This window comes from Carassius auratus, chromosome 11 (assembly GCF_003368295.1).
Source record: "Carassius auratus strain Wakin chromosome 11, ASM336829v1, whole genome shotgun sequence".
Taxonomy (NCBI): Eukaryota; Metazoa; Chordata; class Actinopteri; order Cypriniformes; family Cyprinidae; genus Carassius; species Carassius auratus.
In genome coordinates, this window is record NC_039253.1 from 3,607,801 (window position 1) to 3,635,730 (window position 27,930).

At 32.1% G+C, this 27,930-nt stretch overlaps 1 protein-coding gene across 1 annotated transcript in view; it reads right to left on the minus strand.

Moving 5' to 3' along the window:
- The window catches only part of LOC113110800 (interleukin-17 receptor D-like), a 47,504-nt gene that overhangs the window by 4,088 nt on the left and 15,486 nt on the right, over positions 1-27,930 (minus strand). Inside the window, exons 2-11 of the mRNA XM_026274983.1 lie at positions 13,459-13,522; positions 11,848-11,973; positions 7,379-7,497; positions 7,164-7,284; positions 6,071-6,115; positions 5,779-5,930; positions 2,670-2,735; positions 2,088-2,142; positions 1,893-2,003; positions 602-786 (exon numbers count right to left, since the gene is read on the minus strand). Of these exons, the coding sequence (XP_026130768.1) occupies positions 602-786; positions 1,893-2,003; positions 2,088-2,142; positions 2,670-2,735; positions 5,779-5,930; positions 6,071-6,115; positions 7,164-7,284; positions 7,379-7,497; positions 11,848-11,973; positions 13,459-13,522 (1,044 nt within the window). The remainder of the gene's footprint in view (positions 1-601; positions 787-1,892; positions 2,004-2,087; positions 2,143-2,669; positions 2,736-5,778; positions 5,931-6,070; positions 6,116-7,163; positions 7,285-7,378; positions 7,498-11,847; positions 11,974-13,458; positions 13,523-27,930) is intronic.

Here is a 27,930-nt window from a genome sequence, read left to right on the forward strand (position 1 = left end):
AAATCAATTTCTTATTTCATGTTGACATCTGGATTACTATCTGTGGAAATATTTGAGTGAGCTTTCTTCTGCCACTAGAGGGCATCATCTGCACACATTTCAAACCAGTCCAAGTATTATTTTGAAAGACGTTTTTTCTGCTAGCCAAGGCTGTTTATTTAATCAAAAATAAAACAGTAAAATTGTACAATATTATTACAATTTAAAACAACTGCTTTCTATTTGGATATATTGTAAAATGTATTTTATTCCTGTGATGCGCAGCTGAATTTCCTGCATCATTACTTCAGTCTTCAGTGTCACATGATCTTCAGAAATCATTCTGATTTGCTGCTCAAGAAATATTTTTTTTATTTTCATTAATGTTGAAAATAGTGCTGCTTCATATTTTGTGGAAACGGTGGTAAATTAAATTTTTCAGGATTGTTTAAAAAACAAAAAGTTCAAAAGAACAGCATTTATTTCAAACAGAAATCTTTTACAACACTATAATCGTCTTTACCATCAATTGTGATTAATTTAATGCATCCTTGCTGAACAAAAATATAACTTCGCATGGCAGCATGTTTCATGTTTGAAGCACAGAGAGGTAAAAGCTAACCTCGCAGCCGCAGAAGTCCTGCAGGAAGAAGGCGAAGTTCTGGATGACGGCCAGGTGTTTGGGACAGTCTCTGCTGGAGTAACAGATGAAGATCTTGGGTCGGGGCCAGGGTCTGTCTGCGCTCAGCGCCGTGGTCTGAGATGAAGACTCTGGGCTCTCCTCGTCCAGGTGGGAGTAGATGTTCTCTGCACAGGAATTCAGATCAGAGACCAGGATCAACTCAGATTTGTAGCGAGTGGGAAAAAAGCACATTTATTGTTTCCATATGATGAGAGCTGCTTTTAGAGCACTGTAAGAACTGAAAGGAAAGCCTAATTTGTCCATGTTAGACCCACAGATGGTTCTGTCTTAAATCACCACGATCCACCTTAATATAAAAGTGCAACGTATTTCGAGCTTAAAATACTGGAGGTACAGATTTGAAGACTACTAGAGCAGGGTTATTATAGTTAACTAAATCTAAAGCCATCTAAAAAAAAAATAAAGATAAATGAAATAAAATATTATAATGATTGCAGCTAGTTAGATAAAACTAAAGCTTAAATAAAAAATAAATATAAAACATTTATTAATAGAAATAAAATAAATATTAATTAGAATAAAATATATTTAAAAAAAAATGTTTAGCTTGTCGAATAAAACTAAAACCATTTTAAAAGTATTTTTGTTTTTATTTAAATGAAATTAACCATAATTTAGATAACTATAAACTAAGCAATAACTATAAAAGTATTTAATTTTAGCTATATAACAAAAAAAAAATTACAAAAAAAAAATTGTTATTTGAAATAAAATAAACTTTAGCTGAAAATAAAAAAAATAATACAAATAATAATAAGAAAATAAAATATTTTTAAAATCATAAAATGTATTGCATTTCAGCTAATTGACTAAAAATTAAAAATTAAAATGAAATAAAATAAACATTAACTGAAATATAAAAACTTGAACTTGTTTTATATTAGATGACTGCCTAAAACTAAAACCAAAAAAAATAATTATACTTCAAATAAAATAAAAATTCACTGAAATAAAGTGTAAAAAAGTAACTTATTTCAGCTAGTTGCAACGATTCAAATTTTTTAATTTAGTTCAAATAATTTACTAAAAATACAATAACAAATAAATTCAAAATAGTAATAAATCATTATAACAGTCTCTCAATGATACTAAACTTACACTGATCTAGAGACCAGAATAGAAGAACGTTTAGATTGCACCACGCATGAATCCTGGTCAGATTACACTGATCGGTTTACAGATACCACACAAACTGATGCCGGACACGCACCTTGCTGCTTCTTTCGACACATGACGGTGAAGAGAGTGGCGAAGGCCGACATGATGACCAGCGGGACGGTGATGGCCATGGCACGGATGGGTCCGGCCCACGGAGAATGCACTGAAACAAACACAAACCACATCAGATCAGTGCAAACACAGATGCAGAGCATGCACAGAGTACACAGGTGCCACCGTTCTTCACCTTGGCTCACGTGATACTGCGTCTGTTTTCTGGTCGTGTTGTTTTCATCACGAAGCTGCGGGAATAAGAACGAGAATTTCTCCTGCTTTGTTCAATAAACGATCAAACTCATGTGTGTCCCTGGACCACAAAACCACTCATAAGGGTACATTTTTTTAAATTGAGATTTATACATAATTTATACATTTATAAATCATCTTTCCATTGATGTCTGGTTTGTTAGGATCAGATAATATTTGGCTGAGATACAACTATTAGAAAATCTGGAATCCGAGGGTGCTAAAAAAATCTAAATATTCAGAAAATCATCTTTAAAATTGTCCAAATGAATTCTAAGCAATGCATTTTACTAAACAAAAATTATATTTTTATATATTTCTGGTAGTAAATGCACAAAATATCGTAATGGAACATGATCTTTACTTAATATCCTAATGATTTTTGGCTTAAAATAAAAATCGATCATTTTGACCCATACAATGTAATGTTGGCTATTGCTACAAATGTAACCTCAGAGACTCAAAACTGGATTTGTGCTCCAGGGTCACATTTAATGGTGTATGATATGAATAACGATCAAACCTCTATTGCATAAGTTCCTGGAGTGACGTCTTGTAAAACACATGTAGTTTTGGGGCCATTCTGCTCCTGCAAGGAAGCACAGACACATTATTAACAAAAGTGTAATGCACTTTATGTACAATGACAATATTATGGATTAAATCACAATATTAGGATCGTTCCATAAATCAAGAGCTTTTTGTGGCCTTCATTAATACATAACTTTTAAAGGAAAATTTGCTGAACATTTCCTCACTCTCAGGTCATCCAAGATTAGGATGAGTTTGTTTCTTCGTCAGATTTGGAGAAATGTAGCATTGCATCACTTGCTCAGCAATGGATGTGAATGGGTGCCGTCAGAATGAGAGTCCAAACAGCTGATAAAAACATCACAATAATCCACACGACTCCAGTCCATGTGTTAATGTCTTGAGGAGCCAAAAGATGCATGTTTGTGTTTGAAAGAAGAAGAAACAAAACATCGTTAAGACAATTTTAACTTCTGCCTCTGGCTGAAATATTAGTCCATAATCCGTAATAACACTTCCTCCAGTGAAAAAGTGCATCTCTTGTTGTCTCTCACATCAAAATCCATCAGCATATTTGTTAAGAGCTGTTTTGGCTTGTAAACACAGTTTGATCTGTGCAGATTTCTCTCCTGATTCAGACCAGACAACTTTTCACTGGAGGAAGCGTTATTATGGATAATGGTATTTCAGCCTGTTTGAAGTTAAATATGTCTTAATGCTGGATTTGTTTCAGCTTTTGTCTTCTCCAGATGTTAACTGATGGACTGGAGTGGTTGTGGATTATTGTGATGTTTTTATCAGCTGTTTAGACTCTCATTCTGACGGCACCCATTCACTACAGAGCATCCATTGGTGAACTACAGTACATTTCTCCAAACCTGATGAAGAAACAAACTCATCTACATCTCGTATGATCTTTGGGTATGTTGTCAGCAAACAATCTTTGAAAACTTGATATTCACAGACATTGCATTGAATTTTCTATCCCACAAATACCTTTATGCTTTAAGAACAAGGCTGAAAAAAGCTAAATAACTGTTCACCCTGTCAGTTTTAATTAACTTTAACATCCAAGCACAAGGATTCAATCTTGTAGTTTTTGTTAACTGATGCTGTGCAGTAAAGAGGGTTTGTACTGCACTCAGACACCAGTGTTGGGGAACTGAAACACTATCACTGATCTCACAGAGACGCAGAAAGCGTCTGAACTCTGGAATCCCCCGCTAGCTGCGTCGCTCATCTCAAATTTCACTTTTCTATTATCGCTACAAACAATGCTGTCCGGCCCGGCTGAGATATGACCGCTGCACTCTTCTGAAAGAGTCAGGACGATGCTTTCACACCCTTTAATAGGAAGAAGATGTGAATAACATGCTTCAAAAGAACAGGGTCGTGTTCCAAAATGACACAAATATGAAACACCTCATATGCTGGTGATGAAATAATAAAACCTCTGAATGAAATCAATCCTAACATTGTGATTCCAAGACTGTTTGAGCCAAAGACGTACAGGGATAGCGCAAAAAGACAAAAAAACACATAAAAGTGCACATTTACACATGGAGTGTCATTTATCTTTCTGTAGTTAATTAACCTGTCTGTTGTTAATATTTAATGTTTAATTGCTTGTTGCACGCAGGGTTTGAGAAAAGTGTAAAATGTAAAATAATAATGATTATAATTCTTTCTAATTTATAGAAAAATAAAAACCATTATGACTAATAATAATAATAATAATAATATCAATATTAATATCAATATTAATAATTATAATAAAAATATTATTATTATGCATTTTATTTGTAATGTGTTTTTTCAATTACTATTACTAATTATTATTAATAATATATCATTTAAATATATATATATATATATATATATATATATATATATATATATATATATATATATATATATATATATATATATACACACACACATTACAAATAATATATAATGATATATTATATTAATAATAATATATTAATATTATTAATAATAATAAATACATGATAACTATTACAAAAAATATAGTTATAATTGAAATAGTTTTTTATATTTTTATAATAATAATCATCATCATCATCATAAATGGATATATAATAGTTTGTTTTATAATAATAATAATAATAATATTGCCATGATTATTATTATTATTATTATTAAATAATAATAACTAAGTACTACTACATATAATAATCATGATAATAATTATCAAAAAAATTATAATAATAAAATGAACAATTAATAATTATTATATAGAATAAATCACCATTTGTATCATTATATTAATTTTTATTAATCATACATTTTATTTGAAATGTGCTTTTCATCTACTATTACTATTACTTCTACTACTATAATTAAATAATTATCATGATCAAATAATAATAATGTAATTTATTAGTAATACTGATATCATCACTCGTTTAAAATTCCTGTCAAATGTCTTCCATTTGTGTTATTTATTTATATATATATTTCTTTATTTAGCCTAATAGCATCTGTTTTCTTTATGAAAAGGAGCAGCATGAAGATTTTTGAAGATCCTTTTGCATTTCACAGAAGAAAGAAAAAGCCAAATGTGTTTGAATGACACAAGAGCGAGTAAACGATGACAGAACATTCATTTCTGACTAAACTATCTCTTCAAGAGAGCTAGCCCCGAACCAAAAATACATGTGTCCTCAGCCAAAAGAAAGACGGATAGCGGTCTTCTGACTTCTTGCAGAGTTTCTAAGTGACAAAGTGCTGCTGTAAAAGCTCTCTGCTCTTTACATTTCCGTCTCCAGCACAACCGAAGCGTGGAAAGCGGCAGAACACGTCCATTTCCCAGAGCTGCCATTCAGCGGACAAGACTATATATTATTCCAGCAGTCTGGGAAGAGCATTAACCCTGAACATCTCACTTCCAATGCTTCAGAGCGAACACAACATGCAAACAATTACAGTTACCCGATGACGCAAGCCATTAGGAAACACTCCTTCTCAAAATGACATTTGGGGTGGATTGAGGGAGCATTTGGAGTGAATTATGAATGGAAATGTTTATGAATTTGTGCCAGGATTTTTCCAGTGCAATGACTAGGTGAACTGCTCACAGGTTTGCAGCGTTTGAGTCTGAAGGGTCCTTCCTGTCGGAGCTTGTAGTACAGGAAGTAGACGGTGAAGCCGAACGTGGAGGGGGCGTGGTCAAACACAACATGCAAATTCGATCCGAGCTGAGAAACACTGAGAGTCTTGGGCTTCCAGACTGTCAGGGAAGAGAGAGAAAGAAGAGGAAGGTTGATTTCAGCTTCATTTGAGATCCCTGTTTAGGCCGTTTCACAGTTTGGCTCACTAAAACAGATTAATTGGATGTGACAACTTTTTTTCTCTCTCTAAAGAACTCACATGGTTTGCAGACGAGGTTATCTGGGCCAAGAAGCACTTCACAACCTGTGAGAACGGAAGGAGCAAGACGTCAAGTAACTATGAAAACTAGCAAACTTTGCTACAAGTGTGAATGCATCATATAATAATCGTCTGTTTGACTACTTTTTCAGAAATTTCTGCTATATGCACATAAACTGACAGACACCACAGATAAGCTACTACTTAATATATTGTAGAAACAAAAAAAAAGCACTATACAAATAAACTTGAATTTAATTCAAAGAAAAAAAATTTTAATTAATATTTTGCTTTATTTTAATTGTAATATATATAATATATATATTATTAATAAAAATTAAATAAAATAAAAATAATATGAATCAATTATTAATATAAAATTGAATTATAAAATAAAATACATTTTTGACAATTATTACACATATAAATAAAATATAAACACCTAACTATACATTTATGTATCAAATTATTTGTAAATATTATAAATCATAATAATTGAAATAAATATATAAATATTCTAAATAAATTACAAACTAAAAACATTAAGTATAATTATTTTATAATTATATTTATAATCACATTGTTAACATTTAATATAGTTTGTCATTTTGTATTGTATTGATTTTAATTATAATTATAAATATGTTTGTTAAAAAACACATTCAAATAAAATAAAATAAAATAAAATAAAATAAAATAAAATAAAATAAAATTAAATTAAATTAAATTAAATTAAATTAAAAACAGAATAAGGCCAGAAACACATTTTTACGTTTAATTCTGTGCAGGAAAGATGGCATAAAGAAGAAATCATTAATGTTTTTTTAAACAATTTTAAACTTTATATATCCATTAACTTAATATAACTAATATGAAATGATAATAATTATCATTAAAAAAATACTTTTTTTTAAATTATAATTATTATCGTTGTTTTGTTGTTTTGTTGTTTTGTGTACCAGAGTATTCTTTTAAATTACGTAATTGAAATTATTAATAGTTTTTTTATAATCAAATTAATATATATAAATATTTAATAATAAAAAAAGCACAGAATAATGCCTCAAACACGTTTTTATAGCTTAACACTCACTGTTAGTGCGCAGAAAAGATGGCGGAAAGAAGCTGTCGTTCAAGAAGGTGGGAAACGGTACGATTCGGACCATGAAGTCCGTCTCAAAGGCGAGACCGGCGAAGGGCTGTGAGCTCATCCTCTGTTGGGAAACATGCAAAAGAGTGCCAAACAGATGAATATGAAGGTCTTTTTCCACTGAATTAGAAGTCTAATATAAACCATATTATACTTACAGTGGATTTGTAAGAGAAGTTAAGCTGTCGTGGATCCTTCAGGATCATGTGCTGGCACTGCTTTCCCTCGGGATTCTTGTCCTCCAAATACACTCTGAATCCCTTCACATGTTCAATACCTAGCAGATCAAACAGGTTAGATGAATTAAAGGGGATTCGATCATAAAAAAGCACAGAAATAAACCCAGATGACTGCAGCACACCTGTGCAACTGAATGGCTTGGAAAATGCATGAATTAAACAATTCATACTTGCATTGTACCAACAACATTTATAAAATAGATCACATCTTAAGCATTAAAAGGGACATATATTTGCATTTATAATGAAAATGTAGCCGTTTAAGGCCATTTTCCACATGCTTTTTTTGCTACTGTACCTTTAAGATCCTCAGTTAATGGATGCAATTGACAAATTTAGAACAGACCACAATATAATTTTTTTTTTTCTTAATTAGATTTTTTTTTTATGTTAGTCAAGGTTTACAGTCTCAAAAATATAAATGCAGCCATTTTCACCCTTTCTGATCTGAATAAACATGCTTTTTTTGCTACTGTACCTTTAAGATTCTCAGTTAATGGATGCAATTCACAATTTTAGAACAGACCACAACATTAAAATCAGTGATTTTTTTTAAGAGTTAATTTTTACTTTTAATGTTAGTTAGGGTTTACTGCCTAAAAAATATAAATGTAGCCTTTTAAGGCCATTTACACCCTTTCTGATCTGAATAAATATGTTTTTTTTTTTTTTTGCTACTGTACCTTTAAGATTCTCAGTTGACTGGTTCTTGTACAAAGCGAAGAATATGCAAAAGTGGTTGGTCAAATGCTAATGAGCTAATGGTTATGAACATACATCTTGCATCTCAGTCCTAAAACATTCTTAGATACAGCTGAATAGTCTAGATTTACAGCACGAGTCTGAGTCTGCCGTTTCTGATGAACTCTAACAGATGTGTGGGATGTGCACAGAACTTCCTGTAAACCTGCTTAAGTCCCGCCATAAACTTTCAGGCCTGGAATGGCATGGAAGATTCAAAGCATGCACAATTGTTTAATCTTCCTTTCTTCCCCTCTGTTTCTTTTTTTATGAGCACCCCTGAAGACACAGCGTGCCAGCGGAGCGTTCCCGTGCCCTTTAAAGTGTGCCAGCCTGCCTTCCTTTTAATTAGATTTCTGTCTTATCAGTTGCAGAGGGAAGAGGGGAGAAGAAAAGGCTCCCGCACACATTCCGTGTGGTTCTGATTACCGCGGTGGGGAGCGGCCTGATGGGACGGGTGTAACTCCACACCTCCACCAGCATCAAGAGAGAGCCCCCCCATCACACAACCATCAAAAACACCACTGAAGGGGGAAAAAAGCTGTGGGACTGGTTGTGCGCTCGTTTTCCTCGGCTTTTATAGAGCGTTGCTTTACTTTAAAGAAATTAATATCATAAATGCATTAGGTATTATAAAACTAGTGGTGAAAAATAGTTTTTCAGCATTTATTAATCAAGGTTAATGTAATTTTTTAGTGATGCACTATGCTGTTTTCAGTTGATGCATGAACAAAACTTCACTTAACTTTCATTATTTGATGCATATTTGAATAAATGTATTATGAAAACAGGATTTTATTACATATAAATATTTATATTTCAACAGCAAATTGTGGTAGCAACAATTCTATAATGAGAACTTTGATATAAACACTTCATAATATTTTTTTAAATGTTTTATAAAATGTATTGTTTATATTTTATTTGAGTGTGGTTTATTAATAAAATGTTTTAATTAATTTAAAATTTATTTTTGGTTTTCAGTTTTATTTTCAGTTTTGAATATTTAGTTTTTTAGTGTATCATAAAACTTTTTTGGTGGATCACAATTAATATGTCAATAAATTATTTAACATTTCATGAACAAACATGTATTAACAAAGAATAATATTTCTAAAAATATATTAATCTAGATCAGGGATTCTCCAACTTTTTTTGTCACATGAATCCGTTTGACCTTTGTGATTTATTTTTGTTAACAAAAAATAAATGCATTAAATAATGCATTAAGAAACAATGTCATAATTTACGCATCCTCATGTTATCCTAAACTTGTATGGCATAAAACATAAAAAAGATAAGTTCTGAAAAATTTTCACGCTTCACGCATACAATGAGAGTGAAAGCAAACTAGTACTGCTGACCTCCAAAATAACTTAAAAACACCATAAATGCACCGAAAGTGTGAATATGTTGAGTGTAATTTTCTAATCTTCTGCATAGAGAAGCACAACATCACACGAAAACTGAACGTGCAGTAGTGCAAATGAGATTTTTTGCCCTCTCTGGAGGTTAAAACATATTGCTGGTCACAATATATTTTCATTGCATAGAAAAGACCATGTTTAAGACCTTTAAAAATATCTTTGAGGATGATTAAATGATGCATTTTCATTTTTTAGGTGGACTGTGACTTTAAGCTCAGTGCATGAGGAAAGGTCCCACACCCAAGGCTTTCTTCTTTGAGTTTCTTTAATATACACCTGAGCTGTGTCAAGTCCTGCTCCAGTCAAAAGGATTAACCTCGAGCGAACAACAGGCCACATTGTCCCTCTCATCAGCCCGAAGCTCACATTACCAAATTCAATAGCGCCCTGGCAGACGGAAGCGAGGGACATCCCCGTCTTTCTCTCAGCCACACACGCACACATTCCTCCCAGGACAGAAATCACAGCACTGCTGTGTGCCGATCTATTCCCGTCTCTTGGACAGATCCACGGGACTGTCAGGGCTGAGGAATAATGCGTCCCGGGAGGAGGGAACCAGCGGCTTTGATCAGGAAGAGCAGGGACTCTCTTTGAACAGCCTTTCTTTGAGCTCCTGTTCCTTTCTCTCCAGGCTGGAGATGGACTGAGATAAATCACCCTCATGTGCAACCACCCATGCAACACACATGCACTTTAAAATGTGCTTTGTTATGGGTTTGTGCACGCTAATGGAAAGCACAGACACGCAGTCTGAAATCTCTGTTTTAGGACTGTTTGGGGACACAAACTTTTCCATCGACTGAACCACCAATGGTTATTGATTTCAGTCAAGGGACTAAGTGAATAAAAGTAGCGACATAAATAACTGTTTGTGTGTATTTTTTTAGTATTGCCGATAATGTACTTTTCTTGACAAGAAAATATTGCAAATACAAATACAGAGGAAAATACATAAATGTGTAAATTTCTCTGATATTTTTTTATACAAATTTACACTAAATGCAATTAAAATCATAAAATGCATATAAACATTTTTCTTAATTTTTTAAATATCTGCAATCATTACACTAAATGCAAGTGCAAAAATGAAAAATAAGTATATGCAAACATTATATATATTTACGCTAAATGTAACTACTAAATAAGCAAAAAAAGAGAAAAAGTAAATAAAATATAAAAATGCAAACACAAATATAAATGTGTTAGTGCTGTCAAACAATTAATTGAATTCAAAATAAGTTTTGTTTACATAATGTGTATACTGTGTATATTTATTATGTATATATAAATACAAACACATGTATACATTTAAGAAAAATATGTTCTTTAGATATTAAATTATTTAAATATAATATGAAATAAGAATATAAATATATAAATGTATATTCAATTATATATATATATATATATATATGTGTGTGTGTGTGTGTGTGTGTGTGTGTGTGTGTGTGTGTGTGTGTTTGTGTGTGTATTTGTATATACATAATAAATATACGAAGTACACAAACGTTATGTAAACAAAACTGCAAATAATCAGGATTAACCATTTGACAGCACTACTATATACACACACACACACACACACACACACACACACACACACACACACACAACAACAACAACAACAACAACAACAACAACAAAGTACATTAAATGCAACAAATCAATAAGCAAAGTGAAAAAAGGTTAATTAAATATAAAAATGCAAAAAACTAATATTGATAAATAAATCAAATGTAAAAAATTACACAAAAAATATGTGCAAAAATGAACAAATATATATCTGCAAATATTACTACTAAACAGGCAAATATATACACAAGCACAAACACACACACACACACACATATACATTTATATATATATATATATTCGCAGTGTTTATTTTAAGACAAATTCACACTAAATGCAAAAGTAACTTGAAAAGCTTTTAAAATTGAAATTAAATGAAACTAAATGCATTTTTTGTGAATATGTTTGATAATAAAGTCTGAATTCACCCTAAATGTGTACCTCTTTGTGATGGTTATGTCGTCTTTTAGAAAAACGATCTAATCTATCCTAGTGTTGTTAACTTCTTTTGCAAAAGGGTGGACTGAACACAGCCTGTGCCTTATCTTCTTACAGATATCCCTGCCTCATTGGGACTCCAGTGGGACAGACGCTGGAGTGTGAGGTGTTTGAGAGTAGTTTCTCCAACACAACCGAGAAGAAACCTACCGAGAGGACTGGCCATCCAGTGGACCACCACGGCCGCCTGGCTGTCACAAGACAAATGAGTGAAGCTGATGTTGTTCACTTCATGGATGAAGTGTTTCCCCAGCAGATTCCAGTTCAGAGAGCAGTCTAATTGGGACAGAGAGAGCAAGAGAGAGTGAGTGAAACAGAAAGACACACAGTCTTTCCCAGTGAGAACATCGGTGAGATTCTTTGGCAAGCAGCGAGAGAAACTATGCAGCCATGCGAGGAGACGCTCTTTCCCTCCCTCCTTCCTTCTTTCACTCGTTTCTTCTCCTCAGCGGCTGCAGATAAGCAGGTAAAGGGAGAGGAGCAGCCGTTTGTGTCCCTCACACCCCGTCGCTCCTTTTTACGCAATCCCTATTGTGATGCTAACCAGAATCAGGCCCGTTCCCGTTTCGTAGTCACGCACAATGGGGACTGAACGCCGAGGAGAAACGGGGATTAGCTACAGGATGAGAAACTTGACTTTTCAGAGCTTAAGGGGCGGACAAGAGCACAGGAAGCTTGAATGAAACAACATTCGGCATTAACAAGAGAATAAATGCTACATTAAGCCAAGCAGAGAGAATCACACAAAGAACATTCCTGAGTCATATTTCACACTAAAAATCACATTTTATAACATAGAGATAAAATAATACATTGCTTTTAGTAAAAGTGTGTCATTTCTATGCCACTATCATCACCAAATGAAACAATAATGACTGTTTTCAAACAGGTTGCCTGAATACCCTTTTAGTCTCCTATTGGTTGGTAGACAAAGACCCGCCCCAAATATTTTGAGAAGAAATATTGAAACATCCAAAAAATATGGCAAATACTAAATTGAAAGAAAATTAGGCTCAGATTTAGTTCTTATTTCTACCATGACATTATTTTAGTGAAAATTAAGCATTGATTTTCTTTTTTTAATTGTTTAAGTATTGGTGCATTAATCTAGTATGTGTACTGCATCTTTTTAATGTATTATTTTGTTGTTTATTTAAATTTTTGTAATTTAAAATCATTTTTATTTAAAAATATATATTTTTCAAAACAATTCAACAACATTACCTAATGCAAAACCATTTTAAATTGTAAAGTATTGATGCATCAGTGTAGTGTGTACTACCTACTTAGTTGATTACATATTTTTGTAATTAATGCTGATTTAAATAAAAATACTTTTTAAAATACTTTTTTCCAAACAATTCTCATTACAAAAAAATTATATATATATATATAAAATTCTATAAAAATCTAATTAAATTGTAAAATATATATATATATATATATATATATATATATATATATATATATATATATATATATATATATATAAATTATCATAATTTATTAATAATGTTTTTATAATATAGTATGCATATTTACATATATATACACATATATACATATATATATGAAAAATTATATTTTGGAATTAAAGGAGTCACAAAAAAGAATTTATGGTGGCAAAATAAAATGTTTCTCTATGCAAAATAAGAGTTAAAAATTCTGCAGGTTTTGGATTTGTTGCAATGTGACATGTTTTCATCCGATCCACTCACGAACTGTATAATTACAGTCAGGTCTGATTATAAAGTGTCTTACTGTCGTATCGAAATGTGACTCCAGGTTTGCGGCTGCTTTCGTCAGCACCGGACAACTGCGTTCCCTGCAGAGAAAAAGAACAGGAAACATCAGAAAATGCTTTATTACATAACTATCACATGAATATAACATCTGAAGCAGTCTGTAATAGCAGCGTTAGGGGCGTCCCAGACACAAACAGCAACTTGTGTAACAGGAATGTGCGCTCCAGCATTAAAAACCAGCAGCACTTCATGTGGTGACAGCCGAAGCACACAATCCCACAATTATGAGACTCCTGGCACTCAACAACACTAATATAACCCTTCAGTAACACACAGCCCTGCACTAACTGACCCAGAGTCAGCCGTGTGCATCTCAGGTGAGATAATGAAGGGTTTGGGCTGACTCCAGAGCAGCGCTTCAAGGTGTATCAGAAGAAGTCAAAACAAACAGTGTTGCGTGACAGAAGCAGACAGACGCTGCACGAGACTCACAAGCTCTGTAATCAGCAGCCCAGATCAGGGCGGATGTGGAAAAACAAAAAAAGAAGATGCATGGAATAGGGATTATCAAAAAAAGCAAACATGTTTCAAGAGAAAAGTCACGGGGTGATGGATCCTCGCAGACGTGGAGTGACACTAAAGAGCCTTGTTCTTGTGTGGATCAGCGATCTTATCATCTTCCTCGTGTTATCTGGGATAAAGGAAGTTGTTTAAAATGACGGGACGGCACACAATTCACTCCCACCCAGGAGATGAAACTAACACAACCTCAGAAATGACACACTGGGATACAAAAAAATTTAATGGGTCTATTGCACTTTACCATCAAACAAAGCATGTCAAAGATTACCTGATTATGTAGGATAATATCTTCTTTTATATATATATATATATATATATATATATATATATATTTATTTATTTATTTATTTATTTATTTATTTATTTATTTTTAAAACTAAGATCTTCAACAAGGACCTCCATAGTTAGGGTACATATAAATCACAGAAAACTAGAAAAAAAACTGAATTATTTTTTTATATAATTAATAGAAATTATATATATATATATATATATATATATATATATATATATATATATATATATATATATATATATATATATATATATATATATATATATATAGTCCTCAGTGTAAATGTTTTTAATATTATTTATATACTATTTTATTACTAATTAAAAAAAAAGCTTAATTCATTTATATCTTAGCGAAATTATTCTTAACCCTAATATATTTGAAGAAATAACTCAATAAAAATATTACAAAAATTAAATAATTTAATATGTATGCATGTACTGTACGCATTTATACACGCATATATATTAACATATATATATATATATATATATATATATATATATATATATATATATATATATATATAGTCCTCAGTGTAAATGTTTTTAATATTATTTATATACTATTTTATTACTAATTAAAAAAAAAGCTTAATTCATTTATATCTTAGCGAAATTATTCTTAACCCTAATATATTTGAAGAAATAACTCAATAAAAATATTACAAAAAATTAAATAATTTAATATGTATGCATGTACTGTACGCATTTATACACGCATATATATTAACATATATATATATATATATATATATATATATATATATATATATATATATATATATATATATATATATATATATATACAATATACATACATTTTATTTTTAGATTTTCAATAGTTGTTTTTTACTTTTTAGTAATTTTGTTAAGTTTTTGTCTTATTTTCCTTTTTTATCCTTTTTTTATTACCATTTACATTTATTTTATTTTTATTTCAGTTTTATTTTTATTTATACAGTCCCTTCTACTTCTGCTTTCACTTCAAAAATCATTATTAAAGTGTACATGAGGTACATCATAAGGTTTATAGGATTCAATACAAAAAGTGCTCTAAAGTAATAGTACATAAAAATACATAAAAAAAATAAAATAAAATAAAAACCCTGTAAAATGAAAGCGAGTCAAAACAACACAAATAAATCTCAAAAGTAGGATCATTAACTGGATGGACACAAAATGCACCCGTTTGTTTCACTCAGGGAAAGACATTATTGTCAATGCTGAGCTGCTATTATCAGGGGTTGGAGCATCTTTACTCCCTATACAATCTTTTCTTTTTCTTCAAACACATAAATCATCTGGAGTTACCTGCTTACAACCACACAACCAAAGATAAACACGACAGACGACTTCTCTGCTGCCAATCCAGTAAATGATATTTCGCTCACATTAAAATAAACTATGCAGCTATGCAGCATGGGAAACTGAAGACTCACTGCTTTGTGGGAAACTGCTGGTTAAATGTGGTTTGTCATGGTAAGTGAACAGATCTGTGGGCTTCCTGAACTAAAATGACCCAGCAAACAAGCTAATTTAGCCAAAGCACTTGTAATTAATGCAAACCCATCAGTGAGCTGCTACTAAACCAGTGTGAGTAAACGAGTCCAGCTTATGCTCAAGAGTAATCTGTCTTAATGACATCCTCTGGCCCATTTCCACAGGATGTGTACTGATGAGGGCGTGACCTCTTGACCCCGTACCTGGACCAGATGTACAACTACAGACAAACAGACAAACTATTGCAAACAACATTTGTGTTACTTGAAATAAAGCTGAGAAAATGTAGCACAAATACATTTTAGATTATAAAAATGCAAGTATATAAGTACATAAATAATAATAAAATAGAAAGACCACAGAGGATCGCATGAATTAGTACAAATATAAACAAATACAGGGCATTATAGATTATTAGAAAGTAAAAAATATAAAATAAGATGAAAATAAAAATTTATTCTAAATTTTAAATGTTAAAAAAAAGTGACAAAAGCACAAATAAATTAAAAACATTTAACAAATCAAAAAAAAAAATGTAAATGGAACTAAAAATAAAATTCTAATAAATTCAGCCAAAATATGAATATAAAAAATTACAAACTGGAAATGAACAAAAGGTTAACTCCTTTTAATAAACTAATTTTACAAAAAAATTAAAAATAAAATAATAATAACAATAATAATAAAACTGAAAATATATTTTTATTTAATCTGAATTGTGTCCTTGGCAATAATGTGAAATGATTTTAAGTACTTAAATTACTAAATGTAAATAAAAATTTGAACTGAAATAAAACACATTTTTAAATAATATTTAACTTACTAAAAACTAAAAAAAATATAAAAATAAAAACAATACAATAACACTGAAATAGAAAGACTACAAGAATGACACCACAAATAAATATAGCATAAAAATTAAAAAAAGCTCCCTTTTCTAGTTTTATGGTTTATTTTTAGTGTTAGTGATTTAAACTAATTTAAGTTTTGAAGTATTACACTAAGAATTAAACTTCAGTTTTGCGAGGGCAAACAACACATTTTCCTTCACTTTTCTCATTTTCCTCTGAAAAACCTACAGTTCCTGCTCAGGAAGTCCAGGAGTATTTGTGGGAAAACAACCTGGACTTTAACTGGGAAAACTCTTCTGGAAGTTTATGCCGCAGCTAATGAACTGAGGGAAATGAAAGCACAAACTAATTTGGCTCACAGCCCTCGGCCTCTCTTGTAAAAGTAGAGATTTTAGGTAGCAAAAGCCATTTACTGCCAGCAGAAGGAGGAGGCGTCAGGCTAATTCCTCATTTAGCAGCAGAATAAAGTGTGAAAGTCTGAGCTCCGGAGCGCACTAATGGCTCCTGTCCTGCTGTCCTGGGGTTGTTTTAACACCGAGAGCCCAGCAGGCTCCTGAGGGTCACAGCGGACACACAGACAGCTGCAGCTAATCACTTCATCTCTCTGAAAGTGCTCACATAATATATAATACCAATGCAACTATCAGCTGCAGCTAAATAGTGTTTGCCAGGTCATGCATCGCTATAACTAACACTCAGAGTTAGTGTTATTGACTGAACAAACCACTGCATGTGACTATAAACATGCATGCAATCATGCAAGAGGTCTTTTATTACTTTTCACTGCTATGCATTTGACAGATGCTTTCGTCCAACGTGACTTACATTGCATTGCATTTATTGCATTTTATAAGTTGATGATTTCCCTGAGAATCGAACCCATGATCGTATTGTACTATTAAATGTTGTACTATTAAAGCTACATCAAAGTTCCCAGATTTATGATTTTTGCCTGAAATGAGTGGAAAGAATGACAACTTACTTCAAACATGAGTCAAGACTTTTCACATATATTGTGTATATATATATATATATATATCGTGTGTGTGTGTGCATGTGTGTGTGTGTGTGTGTGTGTGTGTGTGTGTGTGTGTGCATGCATGTATACACAAGTATTGTCAATATTATATATATATAACATGGTTATGGCATTAAATATTGCATAAGTTCCCAGAAACATTATGCTCTAATACATGTATTAATTTATATAGATGTATATTTTGTCAAATAAATAATAAAAACATTAAAATAAATGTTTTAATTAATATACAGTATTATAAGAATTTCATAATGTCTAATTATAATATTTAATAAATAGTTATAAAAGCAAGTTTTTTTTTAAATATGTATTTTTATATATATATTTTTTAAATTGCATGTTATATTTTATATCAATACATGTATAAAGAACTAAAATCTTCTTTATATATAATAAAAACCATAAAAAATTACATTATCAAATTTAATATTATATAAAATATTAATAGCATTATCAGTACAAGACATTTTTTTAACTTATAGAAAGTATTATAGAAAGTCTTCAGTATAATCAAACATTTCCCTGCTCTAGGTCTCTCTCTGTTTGGAAGGAGGGAGGTGTACCATGTGGCACTGTGTCTCCTAACAAGCCTGTCACACTCTTTTACAACCCTCCCGACGGGCCACACACCCCTCCTCTGCTTCCCCTTGTACCTGAGGGCCGTTGGTCCCGCTGAGAGGAGCAGGAGCCCGAGGACCTTCGACGGCCCCAGCAGTCATTTGGCATCCTAAAACTTCAATTGGACAGTTTGCTGCGACTGGGGCCCATAAACTTGCTGCATCCCAGGTGGCAAATGAGCAGAAATGTTGCCCGTGAGGTGAAACAAGCAGGTCAGACAGCGGTCAAACATGGGTCCCCACACTTTATTAGCCCTTATTAAGTGATTGTAAAAGAGGGAAGACTGTGTGCCTTTTGTTTAATGACCGGGGTCATTATACGCACCGTGGAAATTAAGAGAACACACAATGACCCAAGTCAAGACCAATCTACTATTACAAAAAATATACTATAACGCTACACTGCTAAAGCATGAGTCTGCAAACCATGCTGACAATGCACAAGAGTAAAACTGTGGTTTTATGGAGATGTTGCATGAAAATACTATGTTTTTGTAATCATGTGCTATGATAATCATGTAATATGGAAAGTACCAAACCAAAAAGGAACAAAAAACAAAGTTATAACCTTGGACATTGAAGTAGCAAGTTGTTTTGTACCACTGTAGTATTATGATGTAAATATTATGATATAAAAGTTTGAAGCAGTGTTATTTCAGTATTGCTGAGATACATTTTCTGTTTTAATTTAACTTTTAAAGTTTTAGTATTTTTAAAGTGTTTGTGATTTTTTATATTAATTTTAATATTATTTAATTATCATTAATTTTTATTTTATAGTTTTAAAAAAAATCGTTTCTGTTTTAATTTGAGCCATTTTGCTGTTTACCAATTTTAGTAGTTTTTATAAATAGTTTTTTATTATTATTATTATCTTTTTATTTTAATTTTAGTTTAGTAATTTTGTTGTGTGTTTTAGTAGTTTTATTTAATTTATATAAGTCTAAATATTTTTTATAAATTTTTATTTCAGTATTGGTTTTGGTGGATTTATTACATCAATTTAAACAAAATTATAATGAAAATTATTAACATTTATTGTTTTTAAAGTAACAGGTTTTTTAACGTTTTTAGTTTTATTTCAAGTTAAATGTATTAACACTGGTTTGGGGTTGCTAAGATGTTTAATTGTTTTTCAAAAGTCACTTCTGCTCATCAAAGCCACATTTATTTGATCACAAATACAAAACAGTAAAATTCTAAAATATTATTAAAATTCTAAATAATAGCTTTTATGTTAATATCTGTTAAACTCTAATTTATTCCTGCATCATATTGCATCATATTTTTGCAAAAAACTGAAATCTGTTTTGTTTTTCAGAATTCTTTGCTGAAAAGAAAGTTCAAAAGAGTAGCATTTATTTGAATCAGAATTTTTTCTGCATTAAAAACATCTTTACTGTCACTTTTGGTCAATGTAATGTGCACTTTACAAATAAAAGTAATAATTAATTTTAATAAAGTAAAAAAAAAAAAAAAAAATGACCCCAAACTTTTGAACAGAACTGAATTCATTCATTAAGTGCGTCATGCTTCTGTCACAGTAAGGGTTTGATGAACAAGAAAAATGAAGATCAGTTCAAAATGTGCCATTTATCTCTCATCAAACACACACACACCTGGCTCGAGCAATAGAAAGCATCATAGAGATGAGATTTAGTTCAGTATTGTGTGGATCAGACACACGAGCGTGTCTGAACAGAGCGCTGAACACCAAACACCAATCCACATCCAGGTGTTCCTCCTCCACATCAATAATAACAGTAATTATATCATCCAAAATGAGGAAAAAACCTCACAGCATGGGAGCAGGGCTCAGCTTTTCATCTATTCACTTCCTTTTATGTTTTCACAAAAGACTGACTTCTAATGGCGACCAACGAGCAACTTAACACCAAAAAGCCTTCTGCGTTATACTTGATATGTAAATGACTAATGATCAAACCCGTCACACGCAATCTACTCCATGCCTTCTGTCGTCAAATTGATAGTTAAGACTTCTTTTATCCAGTAAAAGCTCTTTTAGTGCACTTGAACAAGCGTCAACCTTCAGCTCTTGAGTGATTGTGATCAAGTAAAGGTCAGAATAAGGTTAGTAATATCTCCAGATGAACTCTTACTGGACTGAATCTGGACTGATCATGTTTTAGAGTCCCAAATCTGATCCTCATGATCTTTTGAGGAGCGTTTGTTTCCAGAAGCTTAGACCATTTCTTGTAGGGGTGTAACGGTACGCAAAAATCACGGTTCGGTACGTACCTCGGTTTTAAAGTCACGGTTCGGTTCATTTTCGGTACAGTAAGGGAAAGAAATGCAAACATTAAACTTCAGGTTGTTTATTACTATAAACTTTTTTAAAATACTTTTTATAAAAATAAAAAAGAAATAAGAAATAAAATACTGCTGCAAAGTTCTCCACTAAATAAAATACTCTCAGTCTCAAACCAATATCATATAATAAAATATAATTAAAAATATAAATAAATAACTATGATTACAGTGCAGCATTAGCAATCCCAGCTTGTAGGCCTGCTCATATTTAAAAATATATATATAACTTTTCCAAAATGTAAAGTGCAGCATCAACAGTTTCAGTTTTTAGACCTGCTCAGATTTCGTTATTGCGTTGGACCGATCGGAATTAAGAGCAAAGGTCTGTTTAAATGGCGACGGGAGCTGCGTTTGAATTACAGTCGTTTTTTTTCCCTAGTTGTAGTGATGTTCACACTCGCGTGATGCCTTTTGAAAACATTACGCCGGTGACACACTTGTATATTGCACCTGTCAACAGTATTGACGGCAAAATAGACTAAGTTTGACAGGTGCAATACTTGAAAATCGAGATTACTAATTTATTTTTTAAATTACATTTATATCTGAATATATGTAAACCTATAGACTTTCAAACATCAAAGTGTCCTGAATTAATATGTATTTGTTTACAAAATGACATATAAACATATTTTCCTATTATATTTTGCCTGGAAACGCTTCCAACACGCTTTCGTGTCGCGTGAAAAATAGGCGTCGGTTCTATTTCTAGCATGCACGTGTTTTTCTAAGGCCTAAAGCCGGCGACACACTGGATGCGTGGCGCAGGCGTCTCAGCTGCGTGGCGTGTCTGTTTTTAATTCGGCTCCCATGTTTACAGGTTAGAGCTTGCAGACTGCCTGCGTGTTTCCGCGCAGAAAACGCGTGCATGCTAGAAATAGAACCTGACGCCTATTTTACATGCGACACGCGCACGTGTTGGAAGCGTTTCCAGACAAAATATAATAGGAAAATATATTTATATGTCATTTTGTACACAAATACATATTAATTCATGACATTTTGATATTTGACAGTCTATAGGTTGACATAAAATCAGATATAAATTTAATTTAAAAATAAATCAATAATTATAGATTTTCAAATATTGCACCTGTCAAACATACTCTAATTTGCCGTCAATACTGTTGACGGTGTCCTTTATCAGTAGGTGTAGGTGTGTAAAAAAAGTTGATATTGTTGTCATGAAGACAAGATCCTGGTCTGTCGTGCCGGACTCCCTCTATGTCACCTACAGCAGCAGCGCGTCAGTGCCGCGTCAGGCACGATTCTGGTTGGTAAAGACACAGAAAACGCGAGGCAGCCGTCACGCTCCTGACACGCAGCAGAAGTGCCACGCTCACGCCACGCATCCAGTGTGTCGCCGGCCTCAGAATCAGCTGCAGGGCGGGATTTGCGCTGAACGTGGAGACTTCCGCCACTTAATATGTTCGTTTGGAAACACGACAATAAACCTACGTTCCGCATACAAAATATTGCATTCGGTCATTAGTTACACACGTGCACCGTCCTGAAAGCCCTGTACCGAAACGGTCCGGTACAAATACACATACCGTTACACCCCTAATTTCTTGTATTTAGTCTGCCATTCAGATTTGACGAAGTTAATTTTATTTAATTATATTTTACATCTCCTTTTATTTGTGTTACGTTTGTTTTATTTTCCATTTAAACTAATTTTATACTTTTTGTTTTTATTTCATATTTTAACTTATTTTTTTACATATCATATTTATAATTTTTTTTTTTTTACTTTTTTTCTTCATTTATTTATCTTTCACCTTATTTTATTATTTGCTCATTTTTATGTTTTTAGCATTTTATTTGAAAAATGTCAATTTTTTTTCAGCAAATAAATTGACAATGTTTCCCGAAAGTGACCCTTTTACAGCTTTCAAAAGCAATATGAAAAATACTTTTTTTTTTCTTTGATCTCTTTGATTTACATAACAAATCAGAATTCAATCATTTTTGTCCATATAAACATCGTAAACTTAACCAAATTGCTAATTTCTGCTCAGTTTAGGTTTCTGAATAAAATGTTCAGTACTCTCACAATATGAATCATAAAAACCTGATGTATCAAATACGAAAACACTTTTTTAGATTTCCTTTTATATCCTGTTTAAAGCTGTCTACTGCGTCAGGCTTTACAGGGTTAATCTGGCAAACAGTCTCATTCTGAAATGTGAACTTCACGCAATCCAACCCAGACACATAATCACGTTACATAAAGCAAACGGTTTGAAGTACCTGGTTTGACTTGTGCTTTGGCATCTCAACACACACATGAAGCTCATTTAATGAGAACGCTGCCAGCTAAGTTACAAGTGTAGATGGTTCTTCTTAAGAACCCAATTAGCTCTAAACCATATGGAGATAACAGCAAACAAGCCAGCAGACCACACTTTTTTCAAAGGGCAGCTATTTGTTTGATCCTTCGCTGCTTCAATCTTCTCCCAGCCGACTCGGAGGAAATGCATCCCTCTGGGATTTTGCCCCCGCATTGAACAGGAACATGCATGCTATCGGTTTCTCTCTGCTGAAGCATGATGGGATTTCTGACCAGCGATGATCAATCAGAGGGACACTGCTGCTATTCATTGGTCTGGGTTCAGGAAGGGAGCAGATAATATCTCTAGCGCTGAGAACTCACTAAATTACCCAGCGGCGTTTGTTAGGATTACACGTGAAGCTGAGGCGACCTGCATCTCGCTGCTTTCTTAACGGTTTCTCAGAACAGACCGGTACCTCTTTACTAGAAACAAACCGCCTCATATGGATCCCAGATGATGCAAATAAAACGCATGAATAAATATCACAAGTGAATGGCAGAAAACAAGAGCTTCAGTAAAACCAGATACTAAACGATTTGTTGAAGAGAGAACAAAAATAGCGATTTCTCTGGAAAACAAAATGTGATTGTAATTTAAAATGCAGTTGTTGTTTTTTAAAGAGTTACAGGTTTGCTTATACTTCTTAAAAATTCTTAGTATTTGATTTAAAAATGTAAAATGTCTTCTAGATTTATATTTTGCAATGTAAATTTTAAAGGAGTATGTACACATGTCCTTATTAAAGTATAAAATAGAAGGTTTATAAAAATAAATAAATAAAATAAAATAGATAAAAAATTTTATATAATTACAATCTAATGATTTTACATTTCTATTTACATAGACTACAAATAAATATTATACTTAAATATATTATATACATATACATAAAAATAAGTAAATAAATTATAGCATAACTCATAATAATATATCACAATATTTATTTATATACTATATTATGGGTGTGTGAGTGTAAATTATAGCTTGATATATTATTTTTATACATTATATAGTAAAATAAATATATTATTCTAGTAATATTATATACAATTAAATTATTAATGTAAGAATTATATATTTTTAAGTATACTAAAATTTAAAAAGGAGTATGTTCACATGTCCTTATTAAATTATAAAATAAAAGGTTTATAAAATAAATAAATAAAATAGATAATATAATTTTTAAACATATTTTCAATCTAATGAATTTAAATATAAATTATGTTTAATTTGCACATATTAAATAACGTAAAATATAACATTATATTATATATAAAAACATAAATTTACTTCGTTTGTAAGGCTGCACAGTTTGGTTAAAAAAGTTAAAAAGAGAATAAAATAATAATAATTGTTATTATTATTATTATTAAACAATTTTATTCTAAAATTTTATTAAAATAAAAATTAAAGCATGAAATATAACTGAGACTTTTTGTAAATTACAATACAAATATATATGATCATGTAAAGCACTGAACAGAGTGGCTCTGAGATACTGAAAACACCGGATCACGAGCTGCTCGCGTGTAAATGAACTCAATGCCACGCATCACTCTGAAACTCAAATATGAAGCCTTTGCAATCTGATAATCACACTAAACTATAATCACAATTTTGCTTTGGATTAATCCCTCAGCCCTACTAAACCTCTAGACAAACTTTACTGATTTTAGCATTTTTTATTTTGCCTTTTATTCTGCATGCATAAACTTGAAATGATCCAAACAACAGGATCAGTCAGGCCTAGCACAAACGCTGCACACAAATGCAAGAAATCAAATGTTGAGAGCTGGTGGGCTGAAGGAAGAAGATAAATCCAGTTCAGGAGAGCACTGTTTGAGTCTGCAGCAGCCGCTCTCCATCACTGTGTTTATCTTTCATGCACTTATGATACTGAGCTTCAGATCTGGCTGATCTGCTCTCGGGGGGCTTGTTCCTCTACGCTGTCAAAACAAACAAAACCCCCAGACCACTTCTCACTGTTTGTCCAACAAATTGCTTGGAATATAAAAGAAACAAAGCAAGATCAGCGCCGGCCTGATTTGCACTGAAAATTGCCTTTATTTTCACAAAATTCACCCTGTTCAAAACATGTTCCTGGTCTTAGTGTAAAGGATTTATGTGACATTAACCAACAGCCGAAAATGAATTTAGTCACTACTTCAGCAAACTCATGTTCAAGTTTCACCATACAAAGCAATCCAATAAATATCTGACGGATGATTTAAAGTCCTCTCTTGTAAAAGTGTGTGAAGGAATTAAAATCTCATTGGTTTGTTGGATAGCATGTTTAGATTTCTATTATTGTGTACATTTCTATTGCAATGTTAAGCTCAAATAAAACTACATACATACATACAGTGGGGCTCGAAAGTTTGGGCACCCCTTACAGAATCTGAAAATGTGGATAATTGTAAAAAAATAAAAGAGATCATACTAAATGCATGTTATTTTTTATTTACTGTAGTACTGTCTGGAGTAAGATATTGTACATAAAAGATGTTTGCATATGGTCCAAAAGACAATTGCTGAAATTATTAAAATAACCCATTCCAAAGTTTGGGAACCCTTGGTTCTTAATACTGCGTTCTGTCACCTGATGATCCTCGACTGTCTTTCTGTTTTGTGATGGTTGTGCATGAGTCCCTTGTTTGACCTGAACAGTTAAACTGAGCAGCATACTTGGCCATCTTCATCGTGTTCAAACGTCTTCACAAGATGCATTAAGAGCTGGGGGGTGAAAACTTTTGAACACAATGAAGATGGCCAAATTTGTCTTATTTTGTTGAAATATAATTTTTTCCCATTTAGTTCTGCCCTTCGTAAGCAACAGAAGATACTTGTATGTTTCCCGGTACACAAATTAAGTACAATTTACCTTGATCTTTAAATTCCAAAAGTTTTCACCCCCCAGTTCTTAATGCATCTTGTTTCCTTCTGGAGCATCAGTGAATGTTTGAATCTTTTTAAATAGTTGTGTTTGAGTCCCTCAAATGTCCTCAGTGTGATAAGATGCATCTCAAAATCATAAAGTCACTGCTGGAAAGGGTTCAAATATGCAAAGATGCTGGAAAACTGAAGAATCTGCAGGACCTTAAAGATTTTTCTGAAGAACGCTGCTCAGTTTAACTGTTCAGAACAAACAAGGGACTCATGCACAACCATCACAAAACAGAAAGACAGTCGAGGATCATCAGGTAACAGAACACAGTATTAAGAACCAAGGGTTCCCAAACTTTTGAGTGGGGTTATTTTAATAATTTCAGCATTTTTTTTGTCTTGTGGACTAAATGTTAATATCTTTTATGTACAATATCTTACTCAGGACAATACTAAATAAAATATAACATGCATTTAGTAAGATCTCTCTTATTTTTTGAAAATTACTCGCATTTTCACAGATTCTGTTAAGGGTGCCCAAACTTTCGAGCCCCACTGTGTATATATATATATATATATATATAAACACACACACACACACACACACACATGTATATAGATTGATCGATTAATTGATTTATAGAACTGTCATTTGCTTATAACATTTTTTTTTATTAAATTTTGTTTAATATAGTTATAAAACTCATTTTAGACAAAACCACTTGAATCAGTGGAATCTCTTCCCCCAATGTCCAAACAGAGGAAGCGAGCACCTTTTTGCATTTGATTTGACAAATCTGACCGCAGCCGATCTGAGCGGAGCCCGAAACACACGCTTCTCATTTCCTCAACATGTGTCTCCAATTTCATATTCCAAAAAAAAGAGTCATTTTCTGGGACAATCAACTTTGTGTTTGCTATCGGGTCCTGTTGTTATTAATCTCTTTTATATGCAACTTTCATGTCCCACCAAAAACACAAAACAAATCAGTGATGAGACGCTTGACTTCGCAAAGGCCTTTGTTTGTCTTGAGGAAACTCTGTTTACCACGGGAGAGTCAACATATTTACAATATTTAGCATGCAATATAACAAAATTAATCATGAATCAGACTCACTTGCATACAAACGACATGTCTTGACATCAAAAACAAACAGATTGAGTTTCTTTCCGGCTGCCGGCCCATAGCTGCCGGTGATCATGTGGCATTAATGAGCAGGTATCAGCTTTCTTCATCTGTGTAATTATGGTCATCAGAGCAAGTCTGCAATGCAACACAGCTACAAACATCCTGACGCTCAGACGCAACTTCAGACATGAGAGCGACTAAAGCAGATCCTAAAACAAGGGATGCAATGAACAATTCTGATGCTTAATCAACATCAATTCAAAATCAACTGGATACTGAGAACAAAATAAGACAAATGTCTCAGACACATTTGATTTCTAAAAGAGTAATGACGCTTGAAAATTCTGCTTTGCATCGCAGGAATAAATTACTTTTTACATCATATTCAATTTAAAAAAAAATATTTTAAATTGCATTTTTTATTTGATAATATTACTGTTTTTACTGTATGTTATGCCTTGGCAAGCATTACAGACTCATTTTTTTATTATAATTTTTTACAAACTTTTGACCTATGTATTTATACTGGGCACATTTTATTTTAATTATTTATGAATTAATAATTATTAATTGTTATTATTTATACAAATAATTAGTTTTATATACATGCATAATTTTTTATAATTTTTTTCATTATATAAATAAAATATTTTTATTCATTTGCAAAAACAGATAATGTTTTTAATGTGTTTTATTATATTATTTAGCGGTTTTTAGTATAGATTTTTTAATAACCCAGTTTGAATGAGATTAATTGGAATGCACAATGAAAAAAAATCTGTTTTTGCAAATGCACTATGTATATATATATATATATATATATATATATATATTTTTTTTTTTTTTTTTACAATAGATATAGCAATAGTTATAGTAGGCAAAATTAGTTTTTTGTTTTTACATAGCAAATATGTCCAGTTTT